The 27,222-nt window shown below is 48.6% G+C and overlaps 1 protein-coding gene across 16 annotated transcripts in view; it reads left to right on the top strand.

The window, feature by feature from the left end:
- ANK1 (ankyrin 1) overlaps positions 1-27,222 on the top strand; it is a 178,441-nt gene continuing 151,219 nt past the window's right edge. For all 16 annotated transcript variants that reach the window (XR_014551793.1, XR_014551794.1, XM_083629244.1 and 13 more), the window contains exon 1: positions 1-159. Coding sequence is in view for 14 of the 16 variants with exons in the window: in XM_083629244.1 (XP_083485370.1) it covers positions 34-159 (126 nt within the window). In the remaining 2 variants the exon portion in view is untranslated. The remainder of the gene's footprint in view (positions 160-27,222) is intronic.

The raw sequence follows: 27,222 nt of genomic DNA, 5'->3' as shown, positions 1-27,222 counted from the left end.
CCGCGTGCGGGGCTGGTGCGGCGGCTGCTCGCCATGGCGCAGGCGGCCAAGCAGCTCAAGAAGATCAAAGACATCGAGGCGCAGGCCTTGCAGGAGCAGAAGGAGAAGGAGGAGTCCAACCGCAAGCGCAGGAACCGCTCGCGGGACCGCAAGAAAAAGGTGCGCAGGGCCCGGGCGCGCGCGGGGCGGCGGCGAGGGGAGGGCTGGGGCAGGTGGAACCCCCTCCTGCAGATCCCGGGGGCGCGGATGGGTCTGCGCTCTGGGGATGGGCCGGGGCGTCCTCCACTTCCTCCAGCCCGTGGGGAGTAGCTTCTCCCGGGCAAGTTTCTTTGGCGTGGCGGTGTTTTCCGGCTTTGGGATCAGGCGTCGCCGAGCGCGCACTGGCTTTTGATCCGCCGCCTCTCCCTGGCCGCGCTGGTTTCCAGGCGCGCCGGACAGTGGAGCCCCGGGAAGGTCCTGGCTAGGGTAGAAGAGGGGCTGCGGTGGTGGGGACCTCTCCGCCCTCCACCCGCCTGTCCGAACATCTAGCCTTCTATTGCCTCTTGTCTGGCGTCCAGTGGGCGAAGATACCCACAGCTTAGAAGTCCCCATCTCCCGCCAAGCGCGGGGCCTGCGCTGCAGCTCCTGGGGGCTCCTTCTTCCCTTTCCAGGGACCCTGAAGCCCGACTTGGGAGGCTGCAGTCCAGCCTTCCCCAGCTTCGTGCCCTCCAGCTGGCGGGGGCTGAGGGGAGGAGGCGGGGACCAGGTCCCAGGAGCCATAAAGCAGCTTGGGGACCCTTCCCGGTAGTTCCTTTGGCAGGTTCTGGACTTCTCCTGGCTTTGGTCCATTTTGCCCGTGCTGGATGTTGTGCTTCTCCTCTTGCCCCTTTCTGCTCGTTCGTATATTTCCAGACGCTGCTGTTCTGAAGGACTCCAGGGGTGGGAACTGGCAAGACTAGTGCCTCTCCAAATGGTGTCGGACTCCACTTCCCATCATGCTGACCATTGGCTGGTCTGACTGGGGCTGATGGGAGCTGGAGTCTCGCAAGGTCTGGAGGTCCACAGGTTTGCCTGGAGTCCTTTGTTCGCCTGGGCACGGGGCGGTGTTCTGCTGGCTGCCTCTTTGCATGGAGATAAGGATGCAAGGCAAGACCTGCTCGCCTGTTGTGCTTTCAGTGGCCGCCCGAAAGTCGCCTGAGACGGCATCAGACCATTGGTCCATCTAGCTCAGTATTTCCGACACAGACTGGCAGCAGCTCTTCAGGGTTTCCCAGCAATACCTGGAAATGCCCGCTAGGGATTGACCCTGGGACCTTCTGCCTCTGAGCTCCAGCCCTTCTCCTGCAGCATGAATCAGGCAGCTTAACCCCCCCTTGGCATCTGGTCTTCAATGGTATACTTCCTCTGTGCACTGAAGCTCCATTGAACTATTATTGGCTAATAGATAGCTTTATGTGTTTCTCATTCACAAACTTACTTACTCCTAATTATATGGCAATAGGGGCGGGGAGGGCTTTTGCTGGGGGCTCCAAATGCCAGGTATCCCATGATTAAACCTGAGACTGCATTTCTTTTCCTTTCCCTTTGTAGGAAGCTGTTCTTCCCCTTTCAGCTTAAGGAGATTGAATTCCCTTCTTTTGGAGGGGAAGTGAAATGATAGTTCCGCCCCCTTTAAAGGACCAGCTGATGTTCATAATGCAGTATTCAGAGGTGAGATGAGGTGGCCGCCTGGGGCAATGGATTTTAGGTGCTGTTATTAGAATACCCCCCCCCCCCCGTTTCCATGTGCAGGTGTCATTGGGAGGGGCCGTAGCTCAATGGCCGAGCATTTGCTCTACACACAGAAGGTCCCAGATGCATCCATTCACTGGTGTCTCCAGGTAGGGAGAGGCCTTGAGATTCTGGAAAGCTGATGCCAGCAGCCATTGTAGGGGTCTAGACAATCTAAGTTAGATGGACCAAAGGTCCAGCTCTGTGCCACGCAGGTTTATATATAAATGAACAGGAGCTGCTCCTGTTCCTTTCAGTTTCCAGGTGGATTATGATCCATGCTAATTAGTATGTGAGGCTGATGCCATTGGAATTTCCAGCTGATGCCTTAGCCTGACTCTTGCAGAAATGTCCCTGCTAGGGATGTCTGCTAGCTTTTGAGTTGCACAGAATTGTTCTTCAGCCTGAAGAGAGTGGATGTGGGGAAAAGGAGGATACAATCTTTGCCTGAAGTTTGTTTCAGTCTTAAGATGGTCTTATCCTTGCTGGGAAACATCCATTCCCGCCTCCCTCTCTTTTTGAGATCATCCAGGAAGAGGATGAATTTTTTGTAACCCGAAGCTTGCATCCCACAGTGTGAATACTGGTTGGTTCTTATTAAATGTATTTTAAATCACACTGATTTTGGGCATCGTGGGTCAACACAGCTATCTCATTTTGATCATAGCAGGAATCTATCAAAGTTACTTTAAGAATGAAATACTCTGGATGAAGACAGGGCTTTGAATTCAGTGTTTATATGCATCAGAAGTCTATGAAGATAATTTGTGTGAACAAGCTGTATTATAGCAAGTTTCTATATACACAGTCTCCTGGTCACCTATGGGGAGTCATAATCTTATACAGGCAAACAGACTTTTTTTTTAATGGCAAAGAAATCAGTCTCTTTCTACCTGGTGATACATTGCAAATGGCTAATGGGTGTGTGTGGGCAAACAGGCTAGGAATAAAACAAACCCTATATGCTAGCAGCAGTTTTGTAGTTGTACAGGCAATGACCAATTTATGCATGTCCAACTGAAATGTAAGCCCACATGCAAGCATCACGCTGAACCCAGAAGAGAGATGCCTGGAGGTCTTTGGATGGAGCATACATACAGAAAGGGAGAAAGGTTACAGTTGGTTTTCTTTGTTTCACTAGGTCCCACGTTTTGGAGTCTAGAGGGCCTGGAACCTCATTTCACCCAGTTCTTTCATTCATGCTTAACACCTGAGGCCTGCAGCATCAAGCAGCCTTTTTGCAAAAAGAATGGTTCGTCGCAGTCAAAGACCACCCACAGAACTTTCATTACCATCTCATGTGTGCTTTTGAAGGAGTCTGTTCACACAGTCAGTGGCAAATAGCCAAGTAGTGAGAAATCAGGTGATATGTGTGTTTGCATCCATGTGTCCATGCATGTTTTGAGGATAAAAACCATTTCATCCATCCTCTGCAATATTGCCTTATAGACTTCCTCCAGCAATTAGATGCTGCCTGAGAAAATGTGAAACATCTTGGTTAAATAGTTCATCATGTCAGTAAAGGGTAGGGAGTATATTTTCTCAGTCTGGGCTCCTTTATTCAGCCTGCTCCTCTCTTTATTTTATTTAAAATATTTTAATGTCATTTTTAGGGGCAAAAAGTCATCCTGAAGCAAGCATATGTGATTAAATCCAATGCAATCTTACATTTTGAAATAAATAATAAAAGCCAGCACTAAATTAATAAAACCCATCCTGCCTGGAGGTACAAAAATCCAGAACAAAAATTTGGTCAAGATCAAAAGCAATCCCCTAAAACAGGTTTGCCAAAGGCAGGCACACAGGTGCACACAGAAAGCCCTTTTGGATGCTGCAGATTAGCTTGGTTAGTTTATTCAGAGGGTTAATGTAGCGGAAACAAATGTATTCTTTTCTTCATTTTGTGCCATTTTGGGCTGGAGCACGTTAGTCAGTTTTCAGGTTTAATTTTTTAGGTTATAAATCATACATAATATAGGAACATGAATGTCAATTTATATCCTCTTGCCATATATTCATGTTATGTTATATTCAGTATTAGCAGCCTATGCAACACGCTGACTTGGCTGGCTTGAGTCTTCGGACTTAAACCAGACACACAAATTGGTCTTTAATGCAAAATAGAATATGAAAACATGGGAAAGAAGATCTACATCCTGATCTCCATTCTTGGGCACCACACATAGGAAAGGCCATAGCTCAGCAAGCGCTGAGCACCTGCGCTGCCTGCAGATGCCCCAGGTGGGGCTCGGAAGGTGCCCTGCCTGAAAACCGGTCAGTGTTGGCAGTCCTGGGCTCAGTGGATCAATGCTCTCCCTGAGGATTGAGGCGGCTTCCTAGGCTCCATGTCAGGGTTTGCCCAGGAAATTTGCTGCCTGAGGCAGAACTGCAGCTTGTTTCTCCCCACCAACCAGATCAAGGCGCCTGGGTCTTAAGGCGGGTCAGGCTGCTTTAGCAACTTGAGGCAGAACATCCTACAAGTGCCTCTCAACAGTATCACCATCACCATATTATTATTTCATATAGCTATGGCATCTTGATCAAATTTGCAGATGACACCAAACTGGGAGGGGTGGCTAACACCCCAGAGGACAGGATCACACTTCAAAACGACCTTGACAGATTAGAGAACTGGGCCAAAACAAACAAGATGAATTTTAACAGGGAGAAATGTAAAGTATTGCACTTGGGCAAAAAAAATGAGAGGCACAAATACAAGATGGGTGACACCTGGCTTGAGAGCAGTACATGTGAAAAGGATCTAGGAGTCTTGGTTGACCACTAACTTGACATGAGCCAGCAGTGTGACGCGGCAGCTAAAAAAGCCAATGCAATTCTGGGCTGCATCAATAGGAGTATAGCATCTAGATCAAGGGAAGTAATAGGGCCACTGTATTCTGCTCTGGTCAGACCTCACCTGGAGTACTGTGTCCAGTTCTGGGCACCACAGTTCAAGAAGGACACTGACAAACTGGAACGTGTCCAGAGGAGGGCAACCAAAATGGTCAAAGGCCTGGAAACGATGCCTTATGAGGAACGGCTAAGGGAGCTGGGCATGTTTAGCCTGGAGAAGAGAAGGTTAAGGGGTGATATGATAGCCATGTTCAAATATATAAAAGGATGTCACATAGAGGAGGGAGAAAGGTTGTTTTCTGCTGCTCCAGAGAAGCGGACACGGAGCAATGGATCCAAACTACAAGAAAGAAGATTCCACCTAAACATTAGGAAGAACTTTCTGACAGTAAGAGCTGTTCGACAGTGGAATTTGCTGCCAAGGAGTGTGGTGGAGTCTCCTTCTTTGGAGGTCTTTAAGCAGAGGCTTGACAACCATATGTCAGGAGTGCTCTGATGGTGTTTCCTGCTTGGCAGGGGGTTGGACTCGATGGCCCTTGTGGTCTCTTCCAACTCTATGATTCTATGATTCTATGATTCTACAATAAAATGAGATAAAATAAAAAAGATTCAAAACGCAGTGAACTAAAAGCAGTAAACCCATTTCAATAATTATTCCCTAAAATGACTGGTCACACTTCAGGGAAAGCCCTCTTAAATGCAAATGTCTCCAATAGGCTTCTAGATCACTAGGCACTTGCCTAATTTCAGTTGGTAGCTAATTCCAGAGGGCTGGAGCTGCAACACTAAAAGCCTGATTTCTAGTGCATATTAAGTATAGTTAGACAGACCGTTGACTCTAACCACCAGGACTTCCAGTTGGGTAGCTTCTAAGAGCTGCATTCCTTCTGTTGATTAAAGGCTGATTCGCACAACCAGTGTTTCAGTCATTTTGTGTGTGCATGTGTGTGTTTTTGTTCATGTGAATTCGTTGCTACATGCTCAAGTTACAAACTTTATTCTGGGCTCAACTTTTCTGCAGGAGGCTGTGAATCATAATTAAGGACTTTCACTAGATCAGACTTGCTGAAGCCAGTGGCTTGGAATTATTTATTTTTAAAATGTCTAAACTGTTCTCCAGGGCAGTGTGTACAATAATATCAATAATAAAATATGATAAAAGCAAAGTATAAGCCATCATAAGGTGACAGTGAAAAATCAAATACAGCCTCTTTAGGATATCTGGGCAAAGCAGAAATTATTTAACCCGGTACTGAGAAGATAATTATGTTGACAGGTCAACTGAAAAAAATTAAAAACTGATGTGTGAGTGGACAGCATCACTTTCCAGCATGTATTGGAAGTGAATTTTAAAACAGTTCTGGTCATTGCAATTGCACAGCCTTCATTATTAATTAAATATATTGATTGCTCTTTTTTTTTTACCAGGGTAACTCAAAACTACTTTCAGTATATAAACAAATATTTTTTTTAAAGGGAGGTTTAAAACATTCCACCTGCTCCATAATTAAGAGACAAAGGCCAGAAGCTGCTGGGAGTAGGATCAATGTGGGTCAAAGTAAGTTGACTGCAATCTGTTTCATGATTCTGGAGTCCAGCAGTGACCAGGGCATCAAATTGGAGGCTGCCTTGTCACTGGCTAAGGAGCTGGGCTGGTGGATAGGGAGCCACTGAACCCGAGGCTGGCAGCCAGGAAGACCCTGTGAACCAGGAGCCAAGACTCTCATACAGTAAGTGTCTTGCCCTGGGGAACCAGGTGCATCCTACTGTGTTCCCTGGGAGCACACCAGGCAGGAGGCTACAGAGCACGGGAGAAGTGTCCATCTCCAGGCAGAGGGCTGGCCTTTAAGAGACTTCAGTTTCCCAAACAGGTGTAGCCTCAGAGAGGCAAACTGGAGGCAGAGGCTCCCAAGACTTCAGTTCTCTTCTAATCTTTGTTGGAGCAAGTGGGTGGCTAGCCACTCTCCATGCTTCTGGGCCAGTTGACCTGCGGACTTCTCTGCAGAATGGGAACAAGTCAGCCTGAAGCTGTGTGAATGTCACAGAAATCCTGCTTCTCACAGGATTGTTCTGGAAACTGGAGAAAGGGCAATATGTTTCTAATGGTCCTCCACACACCCTAAAGCAACCCCAGGAGACCCACGATTGCAAGAGTTCCGATTTCAGGTTCTGTGCTTGTTTGTGGCTAAGCAGGTTCTTACCTCCATCAGAAGACCCAATATCCATTTTCAGTTCAGGGACAGTTGATCCAGGGACTGTGTTTGTGTGTATGTTTGTGTGTGTGTGTTGGCCTATTCCAACCTGTTTTTCTTAATAGTGACACAGACCATTCATAACATAGGGATATTCTTCACAACTGTGAGCAGGGCAGTGGGCTGGGGTAAGTGAAGACAAGCTGAGACTATAACTTTGTTCACTGCTCCTGCTCAGGCTGCACAGAAAAAGCATTTTGGTTCTAGAAATTCTGATTGTGCAGATAAAATGTAACTGATAGAATTCTACAAGATGTGGCATCAGTGTGTGAAAACAGTTATGACCCAAAGATTCCCAGGTATGGACTTCCAGATGGTGGTGATGTCAGGCACCATCTTGGCAGCGCCCAAGCAGCTTCACTTGGTCACAAGTGGCCAATAGGCAGGTGCAAAATATACCTGGTACCTGGCTAATTTTGAACACTGGTTTGGCAAAAAGAAATCTGCAGTTTTGCAACTGTCAAGTATATTCTGTTTGATCTGGGCTGATGCTGTTTTGAAGATGACTGCTGTCACACAGAAATCCCATAAATCTCAAGAGCAGTCTTCTCATTGAGAAAACTGAACCCGTAGTGGTTGTCCTGGAACTTGGTGCTGCCAGGGACTGTGATACGCAGACAGGGAAACTTCTGTAAGTTGGAAGAGGGGTGGTCTGTTTTCCTCCCGTTTAGGCTACCAGTGTGCTGCAAATGGCTAAATGCATCTGTTGGCAGGTGGGCTAGTCCACGATTCCTTTGGAACAAGCTGCTTGGTTGCTTGGTTCTGACATATGACTGGTGACTGACAGGTGGTAGTCCCGTCCATCTGCCAAAGTTGGCCCCCAGCAGATAAAGATCAGGCCAAGAAAGTTCTCCACTCATTCAGCAACAGATCTGAAGGGAAAGGCCTGTTTTCCTTCTGCATGTTAAGCACTAATAAGTGGCTGTGAGAGTTGAAGAAGAAGAAGAGTTTGGATTTGATATCCCGCCTTTCACTCCCTTTAAGGAGTCTCAAAGCGGCTAACATTCTCCTTTCCCTTCCTCCCCCACAACAAACACTCTGTGAGGTGAGTGGGGCTGAGAGACTTCAAAGAAGTGTGACTGGCCCAAGGTCACCCAGCAGCTGCATGTGGAGGAGCGGAGACGTGAACCCGGTTCCCCAGATTACGAGACTACCGCTCTTAACCACTACACCACATTGGTGTGGCCTTTGGTGTTTGAGATGTGCTGCAAATCCTGGGCACTCAGGTGACTCCTAACTAGGCCAGCAACTCTCTGGAGCTGGGCTGCAATGCAGCCAGAGGCAGCATGTTGAAACCACACACACCCCCGCCCATTTGTAGGAATTAAATCCATGTCATGGGTTCCAGAGAGCTTCGTGAGAGAGAGCAGATCTTATAGCTACTGGCACTGGCGATAAAACATTGTTATCAAGAAGCCCTATTAAAATCATGAGCAGCTGGAAGGGGTGATGTGTGCAGTCTTTTGGTGATGTGTGCAGTGAGATATGCCGAATCAGGCTTCTCACACCCTCCTGGCTTTGTTGGGCTACCACTTCCTCCAGCCATAGGCAGCAGAGCCAAACTACACTACAACTCCCACCATCCCTGATAATTGGCCATGCTGGCTGGTGCTGATGGAAGTTGCAGTCCAAGAATATTTGGAGGCCCCTAGGGCTGGCACAGGCCATTCCTATGGAGAGCTGCAATCTGCTTCCTGATCTCTCTCCACCTTAATTTTCATGTTGCTTTGGTCCCCTTAGTTGAGGCTAAAACTTGCTAGTTGCCCAGGCCTGAGTCATGCCAGGCTCAGGTACCAGCCAATGAAGAGGTGCCAAGTACCCGGCACAGAGGAGGTGTCATAGAGGCAGATGGCAAGGGGACGGGCAGAGAGAGAACAAGCATTCCCTTAGTGCAAGTGTGGGGAACCCCAGCTCCCATCGGCCCCAGCTAGACAGGCCTATGGTCAGGCATTCTGGGAGCTGGAGCCCCGCAATGTCTGAAGCAACAGCAGGTCGGCCCCCCCTTCGCCTTCCCCAGGCTGAGGAAATGTTAGAGACTTTATAGGCACGCAGTAGGTAATGATATGGGCTTGGCTCTTGGGAATCACCTGACTCCCATGATCAGGAGCGTTCTGACTTGTAAGTGTACCTATAAGAACATAGGTCCATAGAAGAGAGGAAGCAGCCTCCTGCTGAGTTACTCGTTGGTCCATCTCCTTCCGTATTGTCCTCACAGACTGGCCGCCTCCCTCCAGGGCTTCAGGCAGGGGTCCCTCCCAGCCAGCCCTACCCGGAGATGCCATTGCAGATTGAGCCTGGGACCTTCTGTCTGCAGAGCACGGGCTCCTCCTCTGAGCTGAGGCTCTTCCTTCTCATCCAGCTTTCTGTTTAGCCAGCAAGGTGCGTCTAGGAATTCCTGAAGTAGAGCATAAAGAAACAGCTCTCGCCTGTTGCTTCCTTCCAAACAGCTGGTATTCAAAGGTAGACTGCTTCTGAAACAGGAGCTTCTGTAGAGCTATCATGGTTATTTATAACTGATAGATAGTCATAGAGACTGTGCTTTGCATGCAGAAGGTCCCAGGTTCCGTGTTTGGCCTCTGTGGTACAGGAAGCCTGGCTGGGCATGATCTGCTCCCTGAGTCCTTAGAGAGCCCTTCCCACCCAGCTAGAATAAACCAGACGTCTCCAACCTGGCACCCACCTGATTGGAGTTGTAGTGCAACACATCTGGAGATGGCCAGGGCACCATGCAGTTGCTGCATTGCTTGCTTGTGCCATTCCTGGAACTGGGACGAGTGCTTTGCAAATTTATCCGTATTTCTTGACCCACCTTCTCTCCTGCATGTCCAGAGTCTTGAGTCCGTGGCACAAGTCCCCTTGCCCTGTGCGCTTCTTATTTACATGAGGTGCCATGGCGCTTTCCCCCCTCCCCAGCTTGACAAGAGCTGGGTCACGCACCTGGCTGGAAGCCCATCTTTTGTGTGTTAAAGTGAGGCATCTGGTGGGCAGAGCCACCCGAGGGCTTTGAAAGAATGGCAGTGAAGCTATTAAGGCACCAGACAAGTCCCAAGAGTCGTGGAAAATGCAGGAGGAACAGAATTTCCTTGTGAATCAGCAACATTTTTATGAACCCTGGCCAACTCCTCCATTTATTTTTTGCAACTGAGTAATTTGCATGACCAGCTCCGGCTGCCCAAGCCGCACAACGGGAGCATTTTCTTCTTCTTTTAAGCTTTGAAGTTAAGTTGGTATGATAGTTACACGCCTCGTTTAATAGAAGAGCATAGCAAAAGTTGTTTCTGTGTCCCCAAACCCTCCTTGTGCGTGACTCCATGCACATGCTAAATGCACGGGGTGCAGCAGGGGTGCGGCTGTGTTTCCCCCTGGCATTGCTGCATTGGCCTTCTCCCCCCTCCCCCCAGCACATGTGCATTCAAGGGGAATGTGTGAAAAATATTGCCCATGCGCATTTGGTGGTGCGCATGGAGATGCTTCACTTTGTGGGCACTCCAGGGGGAACAGGACCCTCCCTGTATTGCCTCTTGGCAATGTGAGTGTATTGTGGGTGCAGCATTGGTGTGGGGGCAGGTGGGTGGGGCTGGGGGGGCGCTCAGTGGGGTTTTATCTGCATTTAGTGCAGGTGTGGGCAGAAGTTAAATCTGGACCTACCAGGAGATTCACAGCAGATCAATAAGGGTTTCTGGCTCCTAGTTTGCTTAACAATGGCAGCAACAAAATGACCCCCTGCTCTCTTATGCAGTGCAGATTATACTGTGGAAAGAAGGACAGTTTGGAGTTACTGGCAGATGAGTCTTTGGATGGAAAGACCTCAAATCCTGGGCTCACAATTCCCCTAATTCTTCATGTGTGGCTTACACCTGGCTCTGCTTGGTGGATCTTGCAATTCTGAGGGGGAAACCTAGTAGATTCCACAGGCACCATGGTTTAGTGTATGTGTAGAGGCACATGAGATGAATTCTGCTCCCCACTTTCCCCTCTTTCGCCCTGAAACTCCGCACCCCAGACTCCATCATTGCAGAACATGGATCCAGTAGCAGACAGTACAAACTGCTCTCTTCAAAGAGAATAGCAGAAGAATAGGGAAGGATAGGGGAAATGTATTGTTATTATTACTATTACTATTTTTATTTAAATTTATGACATGCCCTTCACCAATAAGGTCCCAGGGTGGGTTGCAGCAATTTGAGAATTAAAAATAGTTATAATATTTATCAAATTCACAAGAACAGGATGGGTTCCGAAAACACACATCTTGGGTGGCAAAGGTGGCAAAGAGATGAGTCTTCAGCATTCTCCGGAAGCTGTGGAGAATCCAGATGTGCCTCTGTGGGGAGGGCATTCCACAACTTAGGGGCTCCACAGAGAATGTCCTCTCCTGGGCCACCCCTCCCCCCAAAAAAGCTTCTGAGGGGGTTGAAACTGCCAAGAGCTCTCCCTCCATTGATCCTAATACTCGGGGTGGGGGTCTGTAAGGAAGGAGACTGTCAAGTACTGGAGGCCTAAGTCATCGAGGGCTTGGGATGCTAATGTGAGCACTTTAAATTGGGTTTGGATATGTGCTGGCATCTGATGAAGCTGCTTGAGAAGTGGGGTTACGTGAGTTCTAAAAGCAACCCTGGCCAATAATCTGGCCACTGCATTTGGACCCGATGAAGTTTCTGAGCTGTCTTTAAGGGCAACCGCACCCTTAACATTTCTGTGAGCCAGGCTGGGGAAGGAGGAGGGGGAGTCTGGTCTGTGCCCCTTGACGAGTTGTGCCGGCTCAAGCACGAGGGCAAGCGCTGCGCCTGGTGGCTGCATGGCTGCCTTGGCTGCTGTGCTGATCTGTGCTAAGCAAGTTCAATGCCCACCTGATGCTCCTCCAGGTTCAGGACCAGCCTGATTAGCAGTGAGTTGGAGAGTTGGGAGCAGAAGATAAAGGGGAGGGGGTCTCCAGGGATAGACTCTTTCCCCCCTGACATAAATGTCATTTAGGAACAAGTTTTTGTGTATCTATTTTTATTGCCTGGAAGTGAGTTTGCAAAAAGAAAGGGAGAGAAACTCGTGCTGGAAACTCGTCGGCCAAATGCTTAATTTGGCAGTCAAACAGATGCAGGAAAACCCATTCTTAAACAGTGCTGCTATTTATATATGGCACTCTTAATCGGCTGCATGTTAAACTGTCCCAGGGTTCTCCCTCTTGCTTTCCAGATTCACTCTGACAAGTAAACACATGAAACTACACCTCCCAGGGTTCCATCCTTCCAAAAAGCTGTGGCAGATGAATGAGAGTAGACTGGGTAGAGAATGGCACTATAGATATAGCCTTCAATGAGCCCTGTGCATAGGGGACAGTTGCAAGGCTGCCTCTGCTAGAGTGTCTGCTTTGATTCCTAATGCAGAATGCTTCTGAGCAAGGCAAAGTGACTTTCCTTTGAATAGGAAATGTTTCCTTACCTTTCAGGAGACTCAGTGTGCTGCGGAAGATGTAACCTGCACACACGCCCTCAGCTGGGCTGCTTGAGAGGCAGCCTAGGGGGAAGAATTAGGGGAAGGGCGGTGGAACATCTGCCATGCAAGCTGTAGGCACCAGGATCAGTCTCCGGCATTGCCAGGTAGGCCTGGGAGAGATTCTCTGCCAAAAACTATGGAGAGAGTTGCTGCCAGTCAGTGCAGACAACACTGAAGTAGATTGGCCACTGAGTCTTTCTAAAGTATCAAGAGAGGCTTGACTTCCACTCTGAGTTGGCTTGGTTGCCTGTGCTACGAATGGGACCCCTCACCCCAGACACATCCATGCTGCTTAAGGAGCAGAGGCTCAGGAAGAAGTTTTTTGTGTAGTTTACAGTGTGCACACATATTCTGCACCACAGATACATCCAGGGATTGTATGCTGCCTTAGTGCATATGTGTACACTGTGGTAAAATGCATATGCACACAAATGGCAATAACTGATTAGTTAGAATTCACCCCCCACCCACCTACCCAGATCTTGGTTTTGAATCTCTCTGGTCTGCCAACAGCCCCCAAAGCAAAACTTGGCAGGTATTAAAGTTCTGTCTGGGTGGCATCTGTGTGCAAGCAGCAAAGTTGTGATTGCACCATAGATCACCCCTGTGTAGTGCATAGGTCACATGACTTGGTTGCACACTGACTCAAAGGTGGTGTTTAGCTGAGGTGCTGTATGTTTGAGATGAGGCCCATTGAAGATGGTATGACAAAGATGTCTGCATCCAGCATCCAGTGCAGCTGTGTCTGTGCCTCTGTGGACACAGAGGTGGCCCAAAACGAGCTTCTGCCAACAGTCGGTCATAGGTTAGTTTCAGACTAGAATTCATGAAGAGATAAGAACCTTATCTATAGCCCAGCATTAAAATATGATACTGTCTTGTGACTTTTCCAGACACACTGAATGTGCTCTGAATGGAGATGTTAAAATACTCGAAGAATAAGCAAGTGGTAGGTCCTCTGCATGGAGAAGATGAAGAGATGCTATTGGGTGACAGAGAAAAGGCAGAATTACTCAGCACTTACTTTGCCTCTGCCTTCACCCATAAGGAAAGCAATGCTCAACCTGGTGATATAAGGAGGGAGCTGCAGCCCAAGATAGGAAAAGGGAACATCTACTTACTTAAAATGAATTCAGATCTCCAGGGCATGATAAGCTGCATCCAAGGGTAATAAAGGAGCTTGCAGGTGTAATCTCAGAGTCTTTGATCTTTGAGAATTCTTGCAGAACCGGTGAGGTCCCTACAGACTGGAGGTGGGCAAATGTTGTCCCCATCTTCAAAAAGGGGGGTGGAGGGAGACGACCCAGGAAACTACTGACTGGTGAGCTTGCCGTTGATACCAGAAAAGATCCTAGAACAGATAGTTCAGCAGTTGGCCTGTGAGCACTTAGAAAAGGATGCTGTAATTACTAAGTCCTAGCATGGGTTTCTCAAAAATGTCATGTCAGACGAATCTCATTTCCTTTTTTGATGGAGTTACAAGCTCGGTGGATCAGGGGAATGCTGTGGACATAGTGTATCTTGATCTCAGTAAGGCTTTTGACAAAGTCCCCCATGATATTCTTGTGAGGAAGCTAGTAAGTGTGGGTTGAACAAGGTAACTGTTAGGTGATTTGTAGCTGGTTGACTGACCGAAACCCAAAGAGTACTCATAAATGGTTCCTTGGCATCCTGGAAAAAAGTGACAAGTGGGGTGCTGCAGGGTTCTGTCCTGGGCCCGTTGTTGTTCAACATTATAAATGACTTGGATGAAAGAATTGAGGGGATGCTCATTAAATTTGCAGATGACACCAAACTGGGAGGGGTAGCTAATGCTGCAGAAGACGAAATCAGAATTCAGAATGACTTTAACAGATTGGAGAACTGGGTGCAAGCTAACAAAAGGAATTTCATTAGGGACAAATGTAAGGCTCTGCACTTAGGCAGGAAGAACCAGATGCACAAATTTAATATGGGGTGTGCCTGGATTGTGAGTAGTACACATGACAAGGATCTAATAGAGCTTAACATGAGTCACAGTGTGATGCAGCAAGGGGGGGGGAGCTAATGCTATTCTAGGTTGTATCCACAGAAGTCTAGTGTCCAGACCAAGAGAAGTAATAATCCCACTCTCTTCTGCCTTAGTCAGACCACACCTGGAATACTACTGTGTCCAGTTCTGGGCAACACAATTTAAGAAGGATGTTGACAAGCTGGAAGGTGTGCAGAGGAGGGCAACCAAGATGATGAGGAATGGTTGAAGGAGCTGGGTATGTTTAGCCTGGGAAAGAGAAGACTGAGAGGAGATATGAGAGCCCTCTTCAAATATCTCAAGGGCTGCCACATGGAAGATGAAGCAAGCTTGTTTTCTCCCGCCCTGGAGGGTAGGACTCAAACCCATGACTTCAAGTTACAAGAAAGGAGATTCTGACTAAACATGATCAAGAACTTTCTGTTGGTGAGAGCTGTTCAACAGTAGGATGGACTCCTCGGGAGGTTGTGGACTCTCCTTCCTTGAAGGTTTTTAAGCAGAGATTGGATGGCCATCTTTCATGGATGGTTTAGCTGAGATCCCTGCATTGCAGGGAGTTGGACTAGATGAGCCTTGGGATCCCCTCCAGCTCTACGATCCTATGATTTGATGCATCCTGAACCTGAATGGATTGTGTGGAAACAAGTTCCAATAAAACCAAATATGATTTACTTTCAAGTAAGGCTGCAGGGTTCAATTGGTCGGTTAATCAGCCAAAGTTTCCACTGAGTAATCTGCCAGGGCCACTTTTCACCGGTGTGGCTGCAAAGTTAGGGCACACCTCTTGAAACTGCTTTGTTTCTGGTCTGTGGTTGTAATAAGGAATGAGAAGATATTTAAAGTGGCCTTCTTGTCTAAGAAGAGTAGCTTTTCTTATTTGTTGAAATCATGGCCAAGTACAGAAATCTTTGGCTGAGTTCACTGGGCTCATCTCTTCTGTATTTGGGCTGCTTCACTTCACAATGCACGGATGGAGTTCACGAACCTGAGTGCTCATCCGCTTTCTCACACAAAAGAATAATTGAACTTAAAAAATGAGTCTGTCAGGGACTTGACTCTGGCATGTTAGCTTTCTGGGTATCAGAAGAATTCTTTTTCATGTGCCTCGAGCACTCAGCAATATGAGTCTTCACTCTTAGGATTTGTGGGGATTTGTGTACAGCAGCCTTGTGTGAAATTGTTTTCATAGATGTGATTGATTTTACGTATGTAATCCTTTTAGTTTTATACATGAATACCATTTTTAAACTGTTTTTATAACTGAAAGTGCTTCAAGGTGCTTCATTAAGAACTGATTCATGTGAAATAAATAATAAAGATAGCTTTTAGGGGCCCCTATTTGAGGCTGTAGGGTCTGTCCACTGTCCTGAGCTTTCAGGAACAGCTGAGTGTAGCTTTTCTTCAGGTCAAGGCTTTTAAAGTGCCCCCCCCATGGTACTCTTGGTTAACCTTTGACTGTTTTCATTAGATTAGCATGGCTGGTCCACACTGGAAGCATCTGTGCTTCACAGTCCTAATGCGTTTTATGTAGGAGTGCAGACATTAAGTGATAGAGTCATCAACTTGAAACTTTGGTTGACTGGCTCGCTGAGGCCAGTTTTAATCAATGGAACTGTGAGTTAAGTCAGCACTTGTTTATAGTTTCTATTTTGTTTTTGTTCTTTCATGTTGCTGCAGAAGACAGCAAAACGTCTTTCTTTATTAAATTATGAATTAGCTCACATGTCCTGCAGTATCTCAGAAAGGCAGTCACATTTAGGTTTGCGTAACAACATTTTCTTAAATGTTCTTGAAGGTGCTGATTTTAGTAACTGTTTTTGGACTTTGAGGTTGTCAGGGAGGAACTGGATGTTGAGATGTGCTGAGCAAGGGGAGAAAGAGGCAGGATATAAATGCTTCAGATAAAACCTCACCTTGATTAATCAACTGCCTTTTCATCAATAAATCACGAATATAAGCCACATTTTAACTTTTCACGGTCAGAATTTTGGGGGAAAGTGACGCTTATATTCAGGCCAATACGGTATTTATATGCTTACATTTTATTCTATTTACACCCCTTAGTAACTACCCTAGGAGATTTTTAAACTGAAGAGAGGCACAGAATCTTTAAAATACCATTCTTCCCTATATATATAAGGGGCCATGCACACTGATCATGCAATGTGAATGATAAGTAATCACATCAAAGGACAGGTGGGCTGTTAACACGTGTGTGGACTCAAGTGCCCCTCCCGAAGTGAGAGCCAGGGGGACTCAGTGCCCTTCCCCCCAGGGCAGCACTAGCGCCTCTGTGTCTCCCCTCTTTGTGAGACTCCATTTGTTTAGGACAGGAGTGAGGTGTCTAATGTGGCCCTCCAGCGCTCTCTATCTGGCTCTCAGGACTCTCCGCTGGTGACTCACCCACTTGAGCCACATTCCTTGCCCGCCCTGCTTTGCACCCTCCCGGGTGGAACCCCCCTCTTGTTCACCTGGGGGGTGGGCTACAGGGGCATGCGAGTGTGTGTAGAAACTAGCCTACTGTCCAAACACTGTTTCTGAAAGTGGGGTCCCCAGCTGTTGCAGGAGTACAGCTCCCCTCATCCCTGACCCCTGGTCCTGCTAGCTAGGGATGATGGGAGTTATAGTCCAACAACAGCTGGTAAAGGAAAATATTTTCAGCTATTGGTCTGTCCACATGAGCACCTGGCTCCCAGAAGGCAGCTCAGAAAGGAGTGTGATTCTCATGCTGAGAAAGATACTGTAGGGAGGTGTTGAACCAGCTGCATTTCTGTTTCAGCCTCAAAAGGGAACAGAGGTCAGACCACTGACCCATCTGGGCTCAGCACTGCCTACACCTGTTGGAGGTGTCTCTCCTGGGTTTCAGGGCACAGCCCTTTCCAGTTCTACCTGGAGATGCCAGGGACTGAACCCGGGACCTTCCTTTCAGATTGTGCAAAGGCTGAGCCAGCTTGCTCCATGAGACTTCTGGAGTACAGAAGGAACCTTTTACACCCAGAGTTGCCAACGTGGTGCCCCCCCACTGCCCAAATTAGGTTTGAAAGAAGCATTCTCCCACAACCCATGGAATAGGCTGTGGGGTGTGTGCCTATGACAGTTTCTGCAGTTTGCAAAATGTGCTTGCAGGCCCCCAAAAGGTTAGCAGCCACTGCTTCAGCCCCTGCCAAAGGAGGGCAATTGCCTACTTGGGCAGGAGGAACTGACTGCCAAATGAAGTTTCCTGAAACCAGCTCAGTCACCTTCTTTCATACAGCCTTCGTGCAGGAGCACCTGAATAATTTAACAGCCTGCAGAGCAGCAATGCAGCTCGGCTCCTGCGCTGCGGCCCACCCTGTGGCCCTGCAGGAGTCTACTAAATGTTACCGTACCTCCTTTCTCCCTTCCTCTCAGCTGGCAGTCTCGACAGAGCGACTCACAGGCTGAACAGGCGGTGCTTCTTCTAGAAGTGAAATGCACACTGTGAGGGCTGCTAGCACTGCGTACTTTTGCAAGAAAAATGCCTGCGTCATGATGGTGTGTGTATTGGGCCAGGTGGGCAGTGTAGATATAGAGGAAGGGTCTTACAGCTTGCAATGTGCCTCCATGTGACCATGGGAATATGGGAATTCCCTCCCTAGTCAGGTCACCTGCTCTGAGAAAGAGCAGGCAAGTTGGGGGAAGGGCCTCGGCTCAGTGTTAGAGCACCTGCTTTTATTGCAGGACCAGCATCTGGGAATAGCCTTGCTTGGAACCCTGGGGATTGCTAGATCTCAGCTAGATGGGCCACTGGCCTGGCTTCCTATCTGCTTTGAATGAAAAGGGTTCCCAGTTCATTCCCTGGCAGCTCCTGGTGTGGCTGCGAAACGGGGGAGAGCAGCTGCAACAGGATCAATAATAATCAGTCTACCTTACAGGGTTGTTGGGAGGATGTCTGAGATCATGTACAGGTAATGCGCAACATCTTGCATTGACTTCAGTGCACTCCTGTTGAGGGTTAGTCCCCCGAGCGATCTTGTTTAGATTTAACAAATCAATTTATCAGCTTAAAAGAAACCATGAATTGGTTTGGAGGGCACCAGGTTGGGGCCGGCTGTTGCCGCTGCTACACAGCCCTGTCCCGATACGCGGCTGCGGAGTAGAGCCTTCCTTCTTGCAAACTGCAGCGCACCGATTTGAGGGCCAAAGGAAGGCTCCTGGGGGCGGGGGGGGGGGTCCATAGCAGTTCTTGTTTTTCGGGGTTTCGTTTTGCATCGTATAATTAGGTTACAGCGTCCTCCAGCTGCACTATCCTATTTTGGAGGCTGGCAAAAATAAATAAAATAAAATGATGAGTAGCCAAAACGCAGAGAGCGAGATCCATAAATATCCATGGAGGAGAAACGGGGCCGTGTGTTTTAAATCTGGGACCTGGAAGCTCTGCAGTTCTCGTCTTTATTACGGAAACGTAACACGCGCTAAAGCGAGGAGCAAAAACAACGGGGTGTGTGTGGCGGGCGGGCAGAAGGGGAAAGAGTGTTCAGGAGGGCACAGGCAGAGTTGGGGGCGGGGGGGGGGCAGCAGCTAGAGAAACGGGACAGGATCTTGTCCATCTGTGCAGGCAGCTGCGTTTTTGTGTGCGCTGAAGTGGGACTGCATCCAGGTAATTTCGTGGGCTCCAGCAGAAGCAGCAAAGCGCTGCAGTGAGGCGGCTCAAGCGGGTGCGGGGCGCGCAGTTGCTGCAGCGGCCACGAAACCCCTTTCTCGGAGTATTGCTCATGCGCTGGGAAGCAGGAAGACTGCTGGCCTGCCCCCCCCCCCCCGCCCAATCCGTCTCCGACAGCAAGCGGCGGCCGGGATTTGGGACAGGAGCAAGATTGCGCTCGTGCACCAGCCCAAGTCAGGGACAGAAGCATGGCGCGTCTGGTGCGCTTTCCCCGGAGGGTTCCTTTCTGATGCGGGAGACAACAGCTCCTGTCTTCTCCGGGTGCCAGTGCGGATGAAAAAGAGCAGACGAGGAAAAACACTGGTCAGGGCAAATGCCAGCAGCACAACAGGCGCTTCGTTCACGCCACGTAATCAAAGCACATTTAACGCACCCAAGAATCCTGGGCACTGTCCTTTGGCCCCTGCAAAGCGACAATTCCCAGCACTTTTAGCAGACTGCATTTCCCAGGATTCCTTTTCCGGGGTGTGCGCGTGCTTAAATCGTATGATCTGTATGCAGCCAGAGTTCGGCTAAGGACAAAGGAAGAGGGGTTCGGGCTTCCAAGGAGTTGGAGTGAAGACCATTGGCTTTATTCAAGGCAGCTAAGCGACTGGGCGCTGGAACAATCTGAGGCAATAGAGAGAACTGGGATTTTTCAAGCTTGTGCCATTGTTTTCAAGGAATGAAGAAGCCGCTGGGGTCCTGGGTGCCTGAGCACCCACAAAATTCCCCATGAAGGGGCAGGCACCCACAAATTTTGGCCCATGGGCACCCACGGTTGCCAGGACAAGCTGCACCCAGGGTGCAACCATTCTCCCAGTGCCCTGAGAAAGACTTTCTGAAGGCTGGTGCAGTAGCTCCAGGTTTCCCAGCGGATGCAAAGTTTGGCTGTTCTCACCTGATGATGGGGGCTGCATGCGGGTGGGCTCAGAAGTCAGTCCTCTTGAAGGAGAAGCAGGGGGGAGAGCTTGTCGTGGGAAAGGAAATACAGTGGTACCTCGGGTTACATACGCTTCAGGTTACCCTAACCCTAACCCAGAAATAGTACCTTGGGTTAAGAACTTTGCTTCAGGATGAGAACAGAAATCGTGCAGCAGCGGCGCAGCGGCAGTGGGAGGCCCCATTAGCTAAAGTGGTGCTTCAGGTTAAGAACAGTTTCAGGTTAAGAACAGACCTCCGGAACGAATTAAGTACGTAACTAGAGGTACCACTGTAGAAGAGAGAGTGGCAAGGGGTTTTTTTTTGTTAGTTAGCTGGAGATCCTTCAAATGCTGTTGCTCCTGGTGTCTCTGCATGCCTCCTAGAGGCTATTTTTGCATATTTGTAAATCAGCAGAAAATCACAAATTCCAGAGGGATAGTCACTTGCAACAAAAACAACTCCTTAAAGACTAACAAATGTATTGTGGCGTAAGCTTTGTGCTTTGAATACAGTAAGCATTATCTTGTGTTACTAACACACACACACACACACACACACACATGGTTGGGGAGGTCAGACAGAGCCTTGAGATTACATTATTCACAGCAGTCATTCACAAAACAGTTGTTGGTGATAACACAGAAATCCTGGCGTTGGCAAACTAATGGGCACAATTTATTTATTCATTCATTCATTCATTACATTTCCAAATAGCCTTTCTCCCAGGGCAATGTAGCATAGAATACAAAACCACAACATACTTATCATAGCTAAACATAACAACAACCACTATAACTGTAAAATATCTGTAAAGCTTAGAACCATTCAAAAACCCTTCCGGAAAATCTGCAGCTGTTTGTACTAAAGCAACCTGGCCTCAATTTATAAATGCCTAAGGAGAAAACAAAAAATGTTTCCAGCTGAAGCCTAAATCTGTAAAGTGAAGAAGAGGAATGCATCTCCAAGGGGAGGCAGTTCTGCAACCAGGGTGCCAGCATGGAGAAGGCCCTGTAGCATGAATCTTCATGGGGATGGCAAACAGAGCCCCTCCTGCCCCAGGAATGTCTCTGGTCTAACACCTTTGAGAGCTGCTGCTGGTCAGTGTATGTGGTACTGAACTTGATGGTCCAATGGTCTGACTCAGGTAAGGCCGCATACCTTAGCACATCCTGAAGTGGCTTCTGCCTGTAGGATAGTGTCTGAATCAGTGGCATCGCCACCTCCCATTTGCATCTCTTCCCTTGCCTTTCTGGTCCACGGTCCAGGAATTTTTTCAGCCCAAGGGTCACCTTCCCTGTGGGCTGGGCGCCAAAGGCAGAGGGGGTGGGGCAACACAGGTGCCTTCTCCCCGTTGCAGTCCAGCCAGGTGACTCCTTCATGAGAAGCCCAGAGGGTGGCAACAGGAGAACGGGCCTTTTCTGCAGTGGCTCCCCATTTGTGGAATGCTTTCCCCAGGGAGGCTCACCTGGTGACTTCATTACATATCTTTAGGTGCGGGGGTGGGGGGATGCTGCTGTATAACCAGGCCTTGGGCTAATTAACGTTCTATGGCTTTTTAAATGTGCTCGTGGGAGGGGTTATTGGCTTGCTTTTGTTTTATTATGTATTTTGTAATCTCATTTTGTATTTTTATATTGTGAACCATCCCGTGAACTTCTGATGAAGGGCGGTATACTAACTAACTAACTAACTAACTAACTAACTAACTAACTAACTAACTAACATCTCTTGGTGGTTTTGATACCATTGACCATGGTATCCTTCTGGAACGTCTAGGGGGCTTGGGAGCTGGGGGCACTGTTCTAAAGTGGTTCCTCTCCTTCCTCCTGGGCTGTGTCCAGAAAGTGGACACAACTGGTCCTGAATGGGGTAACTGTGCCCCTGAAGGACCAGGTGCGCAGCCTGAGAGTCATCTTGGACGCACAGCTGTCAATTCTGTCAAGGCGCAGGTCAATTCTTTGTCCAGGGCAGCTGTCTACCAGCTCCATCTGGTACGCAGGCTGAGACCCTACCTGCCCAGAGACTGTCTCACCAGAGTGGTGTATGCTCTTGTTATCTTCCGCTTGGACTACTGCAATGCACTCTACGTGGGGCTACCTTTGAAGGTGACTCAGAAGCTACAACTAATCTGGAATGTGGCAGCTAAACTGGTGACTGGGAGTTGCCATCGGGACCATATAACATATAACCATATATTCTGGCTCCCAGTATGTTTCTCAGCACAATTCAAAGTGTTGGTGCTGACCTTTAAAACCCTAAACAGCCTTGGCCCTGTATACCTGAAGAAGCGTCTCCACCCCATCATTCAGCCCTGAGGTCCAGCCCCGAGAGCCTTCTGGTGGTTTCCTCACTGCAAGAAATGAGGTTACAGGAAACCAGGCAGAGGGCCTTCTTGGTGGTGGTGCTCTCCCTTTGGAACGCCCTCTCATCAGATATCAAGGAGACAAGTAACTATGCAACTTTTAGAAGACACCTGAAGGTAACCCTATTTAGGGAAGTTTTTAAATGTTTGAAACTGCCCCCACTACTGTGGGGGCAGAGGTAAGGCTGGCAACTAAGATAGCATTCAATTACGGTAGCTGGTATGAAACAAAATTTGGAATTGTGTTAGGAAACAAACAGCCACAGAGGGAAGAGCATAATCTGTGTGTGTCATTCATAACTTCTTTGCATAATCTGTGTGTGTCATTCATAACTTATTTGCCGTGCTCAGGTCTGAAGTGCAGCTCCATGATAAGACACTTGTTGCGCATGCAGAAGGCCCCAGGATAGCTGTTGCCAGTCAGCGGTCTTGTGGTTCTCCAGATGTTACTGGACTTCAAGTCCCACCATGCTGTTGGCCATTCCAACCACACCAGGAGGGCACCAGATGCCCTGCCCCTGCTGCGGACCATCTAAGCTAGGTGGACCAAGGTCTGACTACCTTCCTTCCTATCAGCCAAGCAAGAAATCCCCGTTTGTCTGTGGTTTGGAGGATGGTTTCTCGAATCAAACACCGCTTCTTCCAGATAGGTGGGCATTGCAACACTGTTACTTGTGGGAAGGACGCACTGTTTTCATAGCTAGCTGTGGCACCTGGGAACTGTGGACAGCTGATTTTTCTTTCTTTCTCCCCTTAGTGGGCAAGCAACAATTTCATTCTGTTTGCAAAGCTGCTCAGCTGGGAGGTGGGGGCTGCTGCCTTGAGGCCATCTGCCACAGGCTGGCATTGGCTTCATCCAGGCAGAGTTCCCAAAGTCTCTCTGTTGCTCTGACAAAATTCCCCAGAGCTTGTACCATCAGATCAGGTTGGAAAGCTTGGCAGTGAGTTTCTCAAGCAGGTGTTGGGGGTGAGGTTGGGGGGAGACGAGACAGAGAGGTGGTTGATTGGTGGTAGTTGATGGTTTTAAATCTTACACCCATATTTTTAGAAGTTTATTTTTGTATGCTTTTTTTTTAAAAAAAAGCAAACAAATTTATAAATAGCTTGAAATTTTGGGATGACAGGGTTAAGAACTGAAGGCAGGAATATAGCTGTGTGCTGCCCTATCTGCAAAGATCTTACATGGAGCTCAATCTACTGGGAAGATCTCCTGCACATGCCTTCTTGAAATAAACATTGTGACTACTAGCCACAACAGCCATGCTTTGTGTCCAGTCCTGGGAATGCTGTGCCTCTGAAGAGCTGCAGAGGAGAGAGCACAGCTGGACTCGAGTCCTCCTTGTGGGCCTCCCAGAGGCATCCAGCAGGCCTCACCCAGCACAGTTAGTGTTTTGTTCTTAAAAGGAGCTGAGTGCAAGTGTGTGCAGCTCCTGTTCATTTCAGCAAGGCGTGCTCTGGAGGACCTCCCAGTGGACTGAGCCTGTTAGGTCCATCTTGCCTGGCGTTTCCACTCTGCTGCCTCCTGAAACCACCCAGGCCTCCCCCCATTGCACTCTGGCTTCCCACAAGCAGGGACCCTGACAAGAGCAGCTTCAGTGCTCAGTGTGTGCGCTCCCTTTGAGAGGTGGAGCTGAGTCCTGTCCCAGGAGGACAGCAAAGGCACTTCCAAGGACGATGTCTTCTTGGACTGCTCTGAAGGCTGTTGCATGGAGCTGGCTCTGAACACTCCTAGTGGCTGCTGGAGACAGCGGGATTTGAGTTTTAGCCTAGAGAGCTTGGCTGGGGGAATCTAGGACTGAGCTGATGCTAATAATAATACTGCATTGGCTCTCTGCAGTTTGGGATGCTTCCTGTCCAGGAAGCAGTGGTTTGTAAAACTACTTTAAAAACCACCACCAGAAACCTGCTAAATTCATGTTCTGTTCTGAACTCATATATCTGAAATAGTGCATTTGGGTATTTGTATGATAAACGGCGTTTCTGTGCGCTGCTCTGGTTCGCCAGAAGCGGCTTGGTCATGCTGGCCACATGACCCGGAAGCTGTACGGCTGCTCCCTCGGCCAGTAAAGTGAAACGAGCGCCGCAACCCCAGAGTCGGCCACGACTGGACCTAATAGTCAGGGGTCCCTTTACCTTTACATGTGCAAAGAATTAGGTGCTAATAGAGAGACAAGCGAGCAAGAGATCACTTGCTACAGGCAGATCTCTATTTTATAACCAATGAACTGTTATCATGGCTTCTCTCAGAGAATGGTGGTTTGCGGAGACCATTGCACATCTTCTCTTAAGAGGTTATTCCTCGGGCTGTGTGTGCCTCCCCTCAGTTCAATCCAGGTCCCAGTCCAACACTTTGGATTGGCCCCGGTCTGACCCAGGAAGATCTGGTCCTGTCCCAACCTGGAGCCAGCCTCTCAGCAAATTGGGGAGGCCCATGCAGCTTCCCTGTGTGCATCCTCTCCTGTCCTGATGCTCTTTGGGGTCTGGGGTTCCCTTTGGAGGCTGGGGAGCCAGCTTGGTGAGGTCAGGAGGATGGGGGGGGGGCGGGAGATTTTCCTGCAGCCCAGCACCAGCCCCCACATTGTGGGGATGGCCCTGAAGGGGAGACTTTAAAGCCAGGGCTGTTTGAGGCTCAGGCTGTGCCAAAAAATGGGAGATGTCTGCCTGCCCCTTTGTTGTGTTGGGATATCTTCTTCCCCTCCCCTCCCAGGTCTTTCCAAAATGTTTTCCTCTGTGAATTCAGTTGTGAGGCTTGGCCTGTGGAGAGCGGGGGAGAGGAGCTGCTCCACGCAGCAGAGCGAGTGGCTCATCTGTTTGGCACACGAGTGAGGATGGGGAACAGGGACGAACAAGGAGGCTGCTTCAGCGACAGTGTCTGTTTCACAAAGCGCCCCGGGGAGCCTGGGACTTGAAAGGCTTACACGAAGCGGCTCCTTTGATGGGGAAGCAGTTCAGCAGTCCCCTTTCCAACGCCTGAAGGTGCCCTTGTTGCCTGCCGCGCTCTCCAGGGTTCTTGAGCAGAGAGCAAACTGCCTCTTTTCCTCTCTGGTGCCAAGAGGATCTCGGCTCCTGCTTTGCTCCCTACTCTTGGCTCTTCTCTTTGATATACAAGGAAAGATATACAAAGGCGCAGCTGATAAAGTCTTCTGCAACCTGGCATTGCAGACTCCAGCGAAAGGGAATTCAGATGTGGGTCTGCCTGGGTGGCAGTGTTGTGCCCCTGAGGGGCTTCCAGATGACTAGTTCGTTGAGCATTCACCCCTCACTTGTTTGTGGCTAGATGACTTTGTGGCAAAACGAGGGTTATCCCACACTTCCCCTATCATTTCCCCGTCACTTTCCTCATTGCAAAAAGTCTGAATTTGGGGGGAAAGGGGTTTGTTGTTGAAGAGTGCAAAATCTGCTATACAGTAATTCCATAACATGAAGTTGCCGGTATGTGATGGAATCCCACCTGCAAATAACACTAGTCTGTCCAATATTTGGGCTGTGGCAATAAGACCACAAAGCTTTGACAGACCACAACAACTTCAACTTGGCTATAAATAAGTCATTTGTAGCCAAGGGCTGTAGCTCATCTGCTTTGCATGCAGAAGCTCCTGGGTTCAATCCCTGGCATCTCCAGGTAATAATAATATAATAATAATAATTTATTATTTGTACCCCGCCCATCTGGCTGGGTTTCCCCAGCCACTCTGGGCGGCTTCCATAGAAAACCAAAAATACACTAAAATATCACAGATTAAAAACTTCCCTTACTGCCAGTAAGTGTAGGCAATACTGAGCTTGATGGATGATCAGTCTCACTGAGTAAAAACAGCTTCCTAGTTCCACCAAAACGCCGGGTGGTGGGCCATTGGAACCTGGATTTCTGCATAAAGTTTGGTGTTTGGATTTTGTAGGATGCCCACTGCCTAATGTCTAGAGGACTCTCAACCCTTCCTTTGGTGAGGGGAGGGATCACGACTCAAGATGTAGAGCCCCTGCGGTGCATGCAGAGGATCCCAAGTTTAATCCCTAAAGGCACCTCCAGTTAAATTGAAGGTGACATCCTTTTATTCTTTAAAAAAAATTATAGTCAGAACTGCAGGCTGGGAAAGTACATGGTTACAGATGCTCTCTTTCTCTCTCTCACTTTAAAAATAGACCCCCCCCATAACAAAATGTTGCTTAATCCCAAGCAAATGGGTTTAGCAGCAGAGCAGCAGAGCAGCAGAGCAGCAGAGCAGTAGAAGCAAACTCAATATTATTCCTGAAGTCATGGTGGAGCTTATGATTTTAGAGAGGTTTTAAAATCTGAACTGCACATCTTAGAATCTTTCTTTTGTTTTTAAAATCAGACTTGGTGCACTGTTTTTGCACTGGATGTCAGGGAACTGCCATCGGAACTAGAGGAGGAGGAGGCGAGGCTCCACAGCGATGCTGGAGAGGGGCCAAGCAGGGAGAGAGGCAGGTCTCCTGTTGGGGAAGAAAATCAGCGCAACACCAGGGATAGAGGGGGGCCAATGGGGGAAGCAGAGAGCAGGCTCCGGGACTCTTCACTGGACACCAGCAGGGAGAGCACAGGTCCTCCGCTACCCACGCCCTCCCTGCGCAGAAGACTTCCGCGCAGGGAGAGTAGGAGGAGACTGGGCGTCAAACAACTTTTATGTTGGAAAAGGTTTAAGAAACGCCCACTGACGGATTCTGCCAGCGACTGAACAGCCACGGAGTGGATGGCTGTCCAGCGAGAAATGGTTTAACCAGCCAACCTAGCCCAGAGCGGCGGCTATTTACGCACAAGCAACCCCTAAAGCCATCACACTAATATATTAGGAACCTAGGAGCTGTTGTAAAGCCTGGAAAGGGAATGGGGATCTCTTAAGACCATTACATGTGGGTTCTAAAGCAGCCTTCTCCAAACTTGTTTGGATTATAAACCCTA

The sequence above is a fragment of the Podarcis filfolensis genome, assembly GCF_964270895.1.
Source record: "Podarcis filfolensis genome assembly, chromosome: 8".
Lineage (NCBI taxonomy): Eukaryota > Metazoa > Chordata > Lepidosauria > Squamata > Lacertidae > Podarcis > Podarcis filfolensis.
The sequence above is the reverse complement of the archived record's forward strand: the minus strand, read 5'-3'. Positions and strand labels throughout refer to the sequence as shown.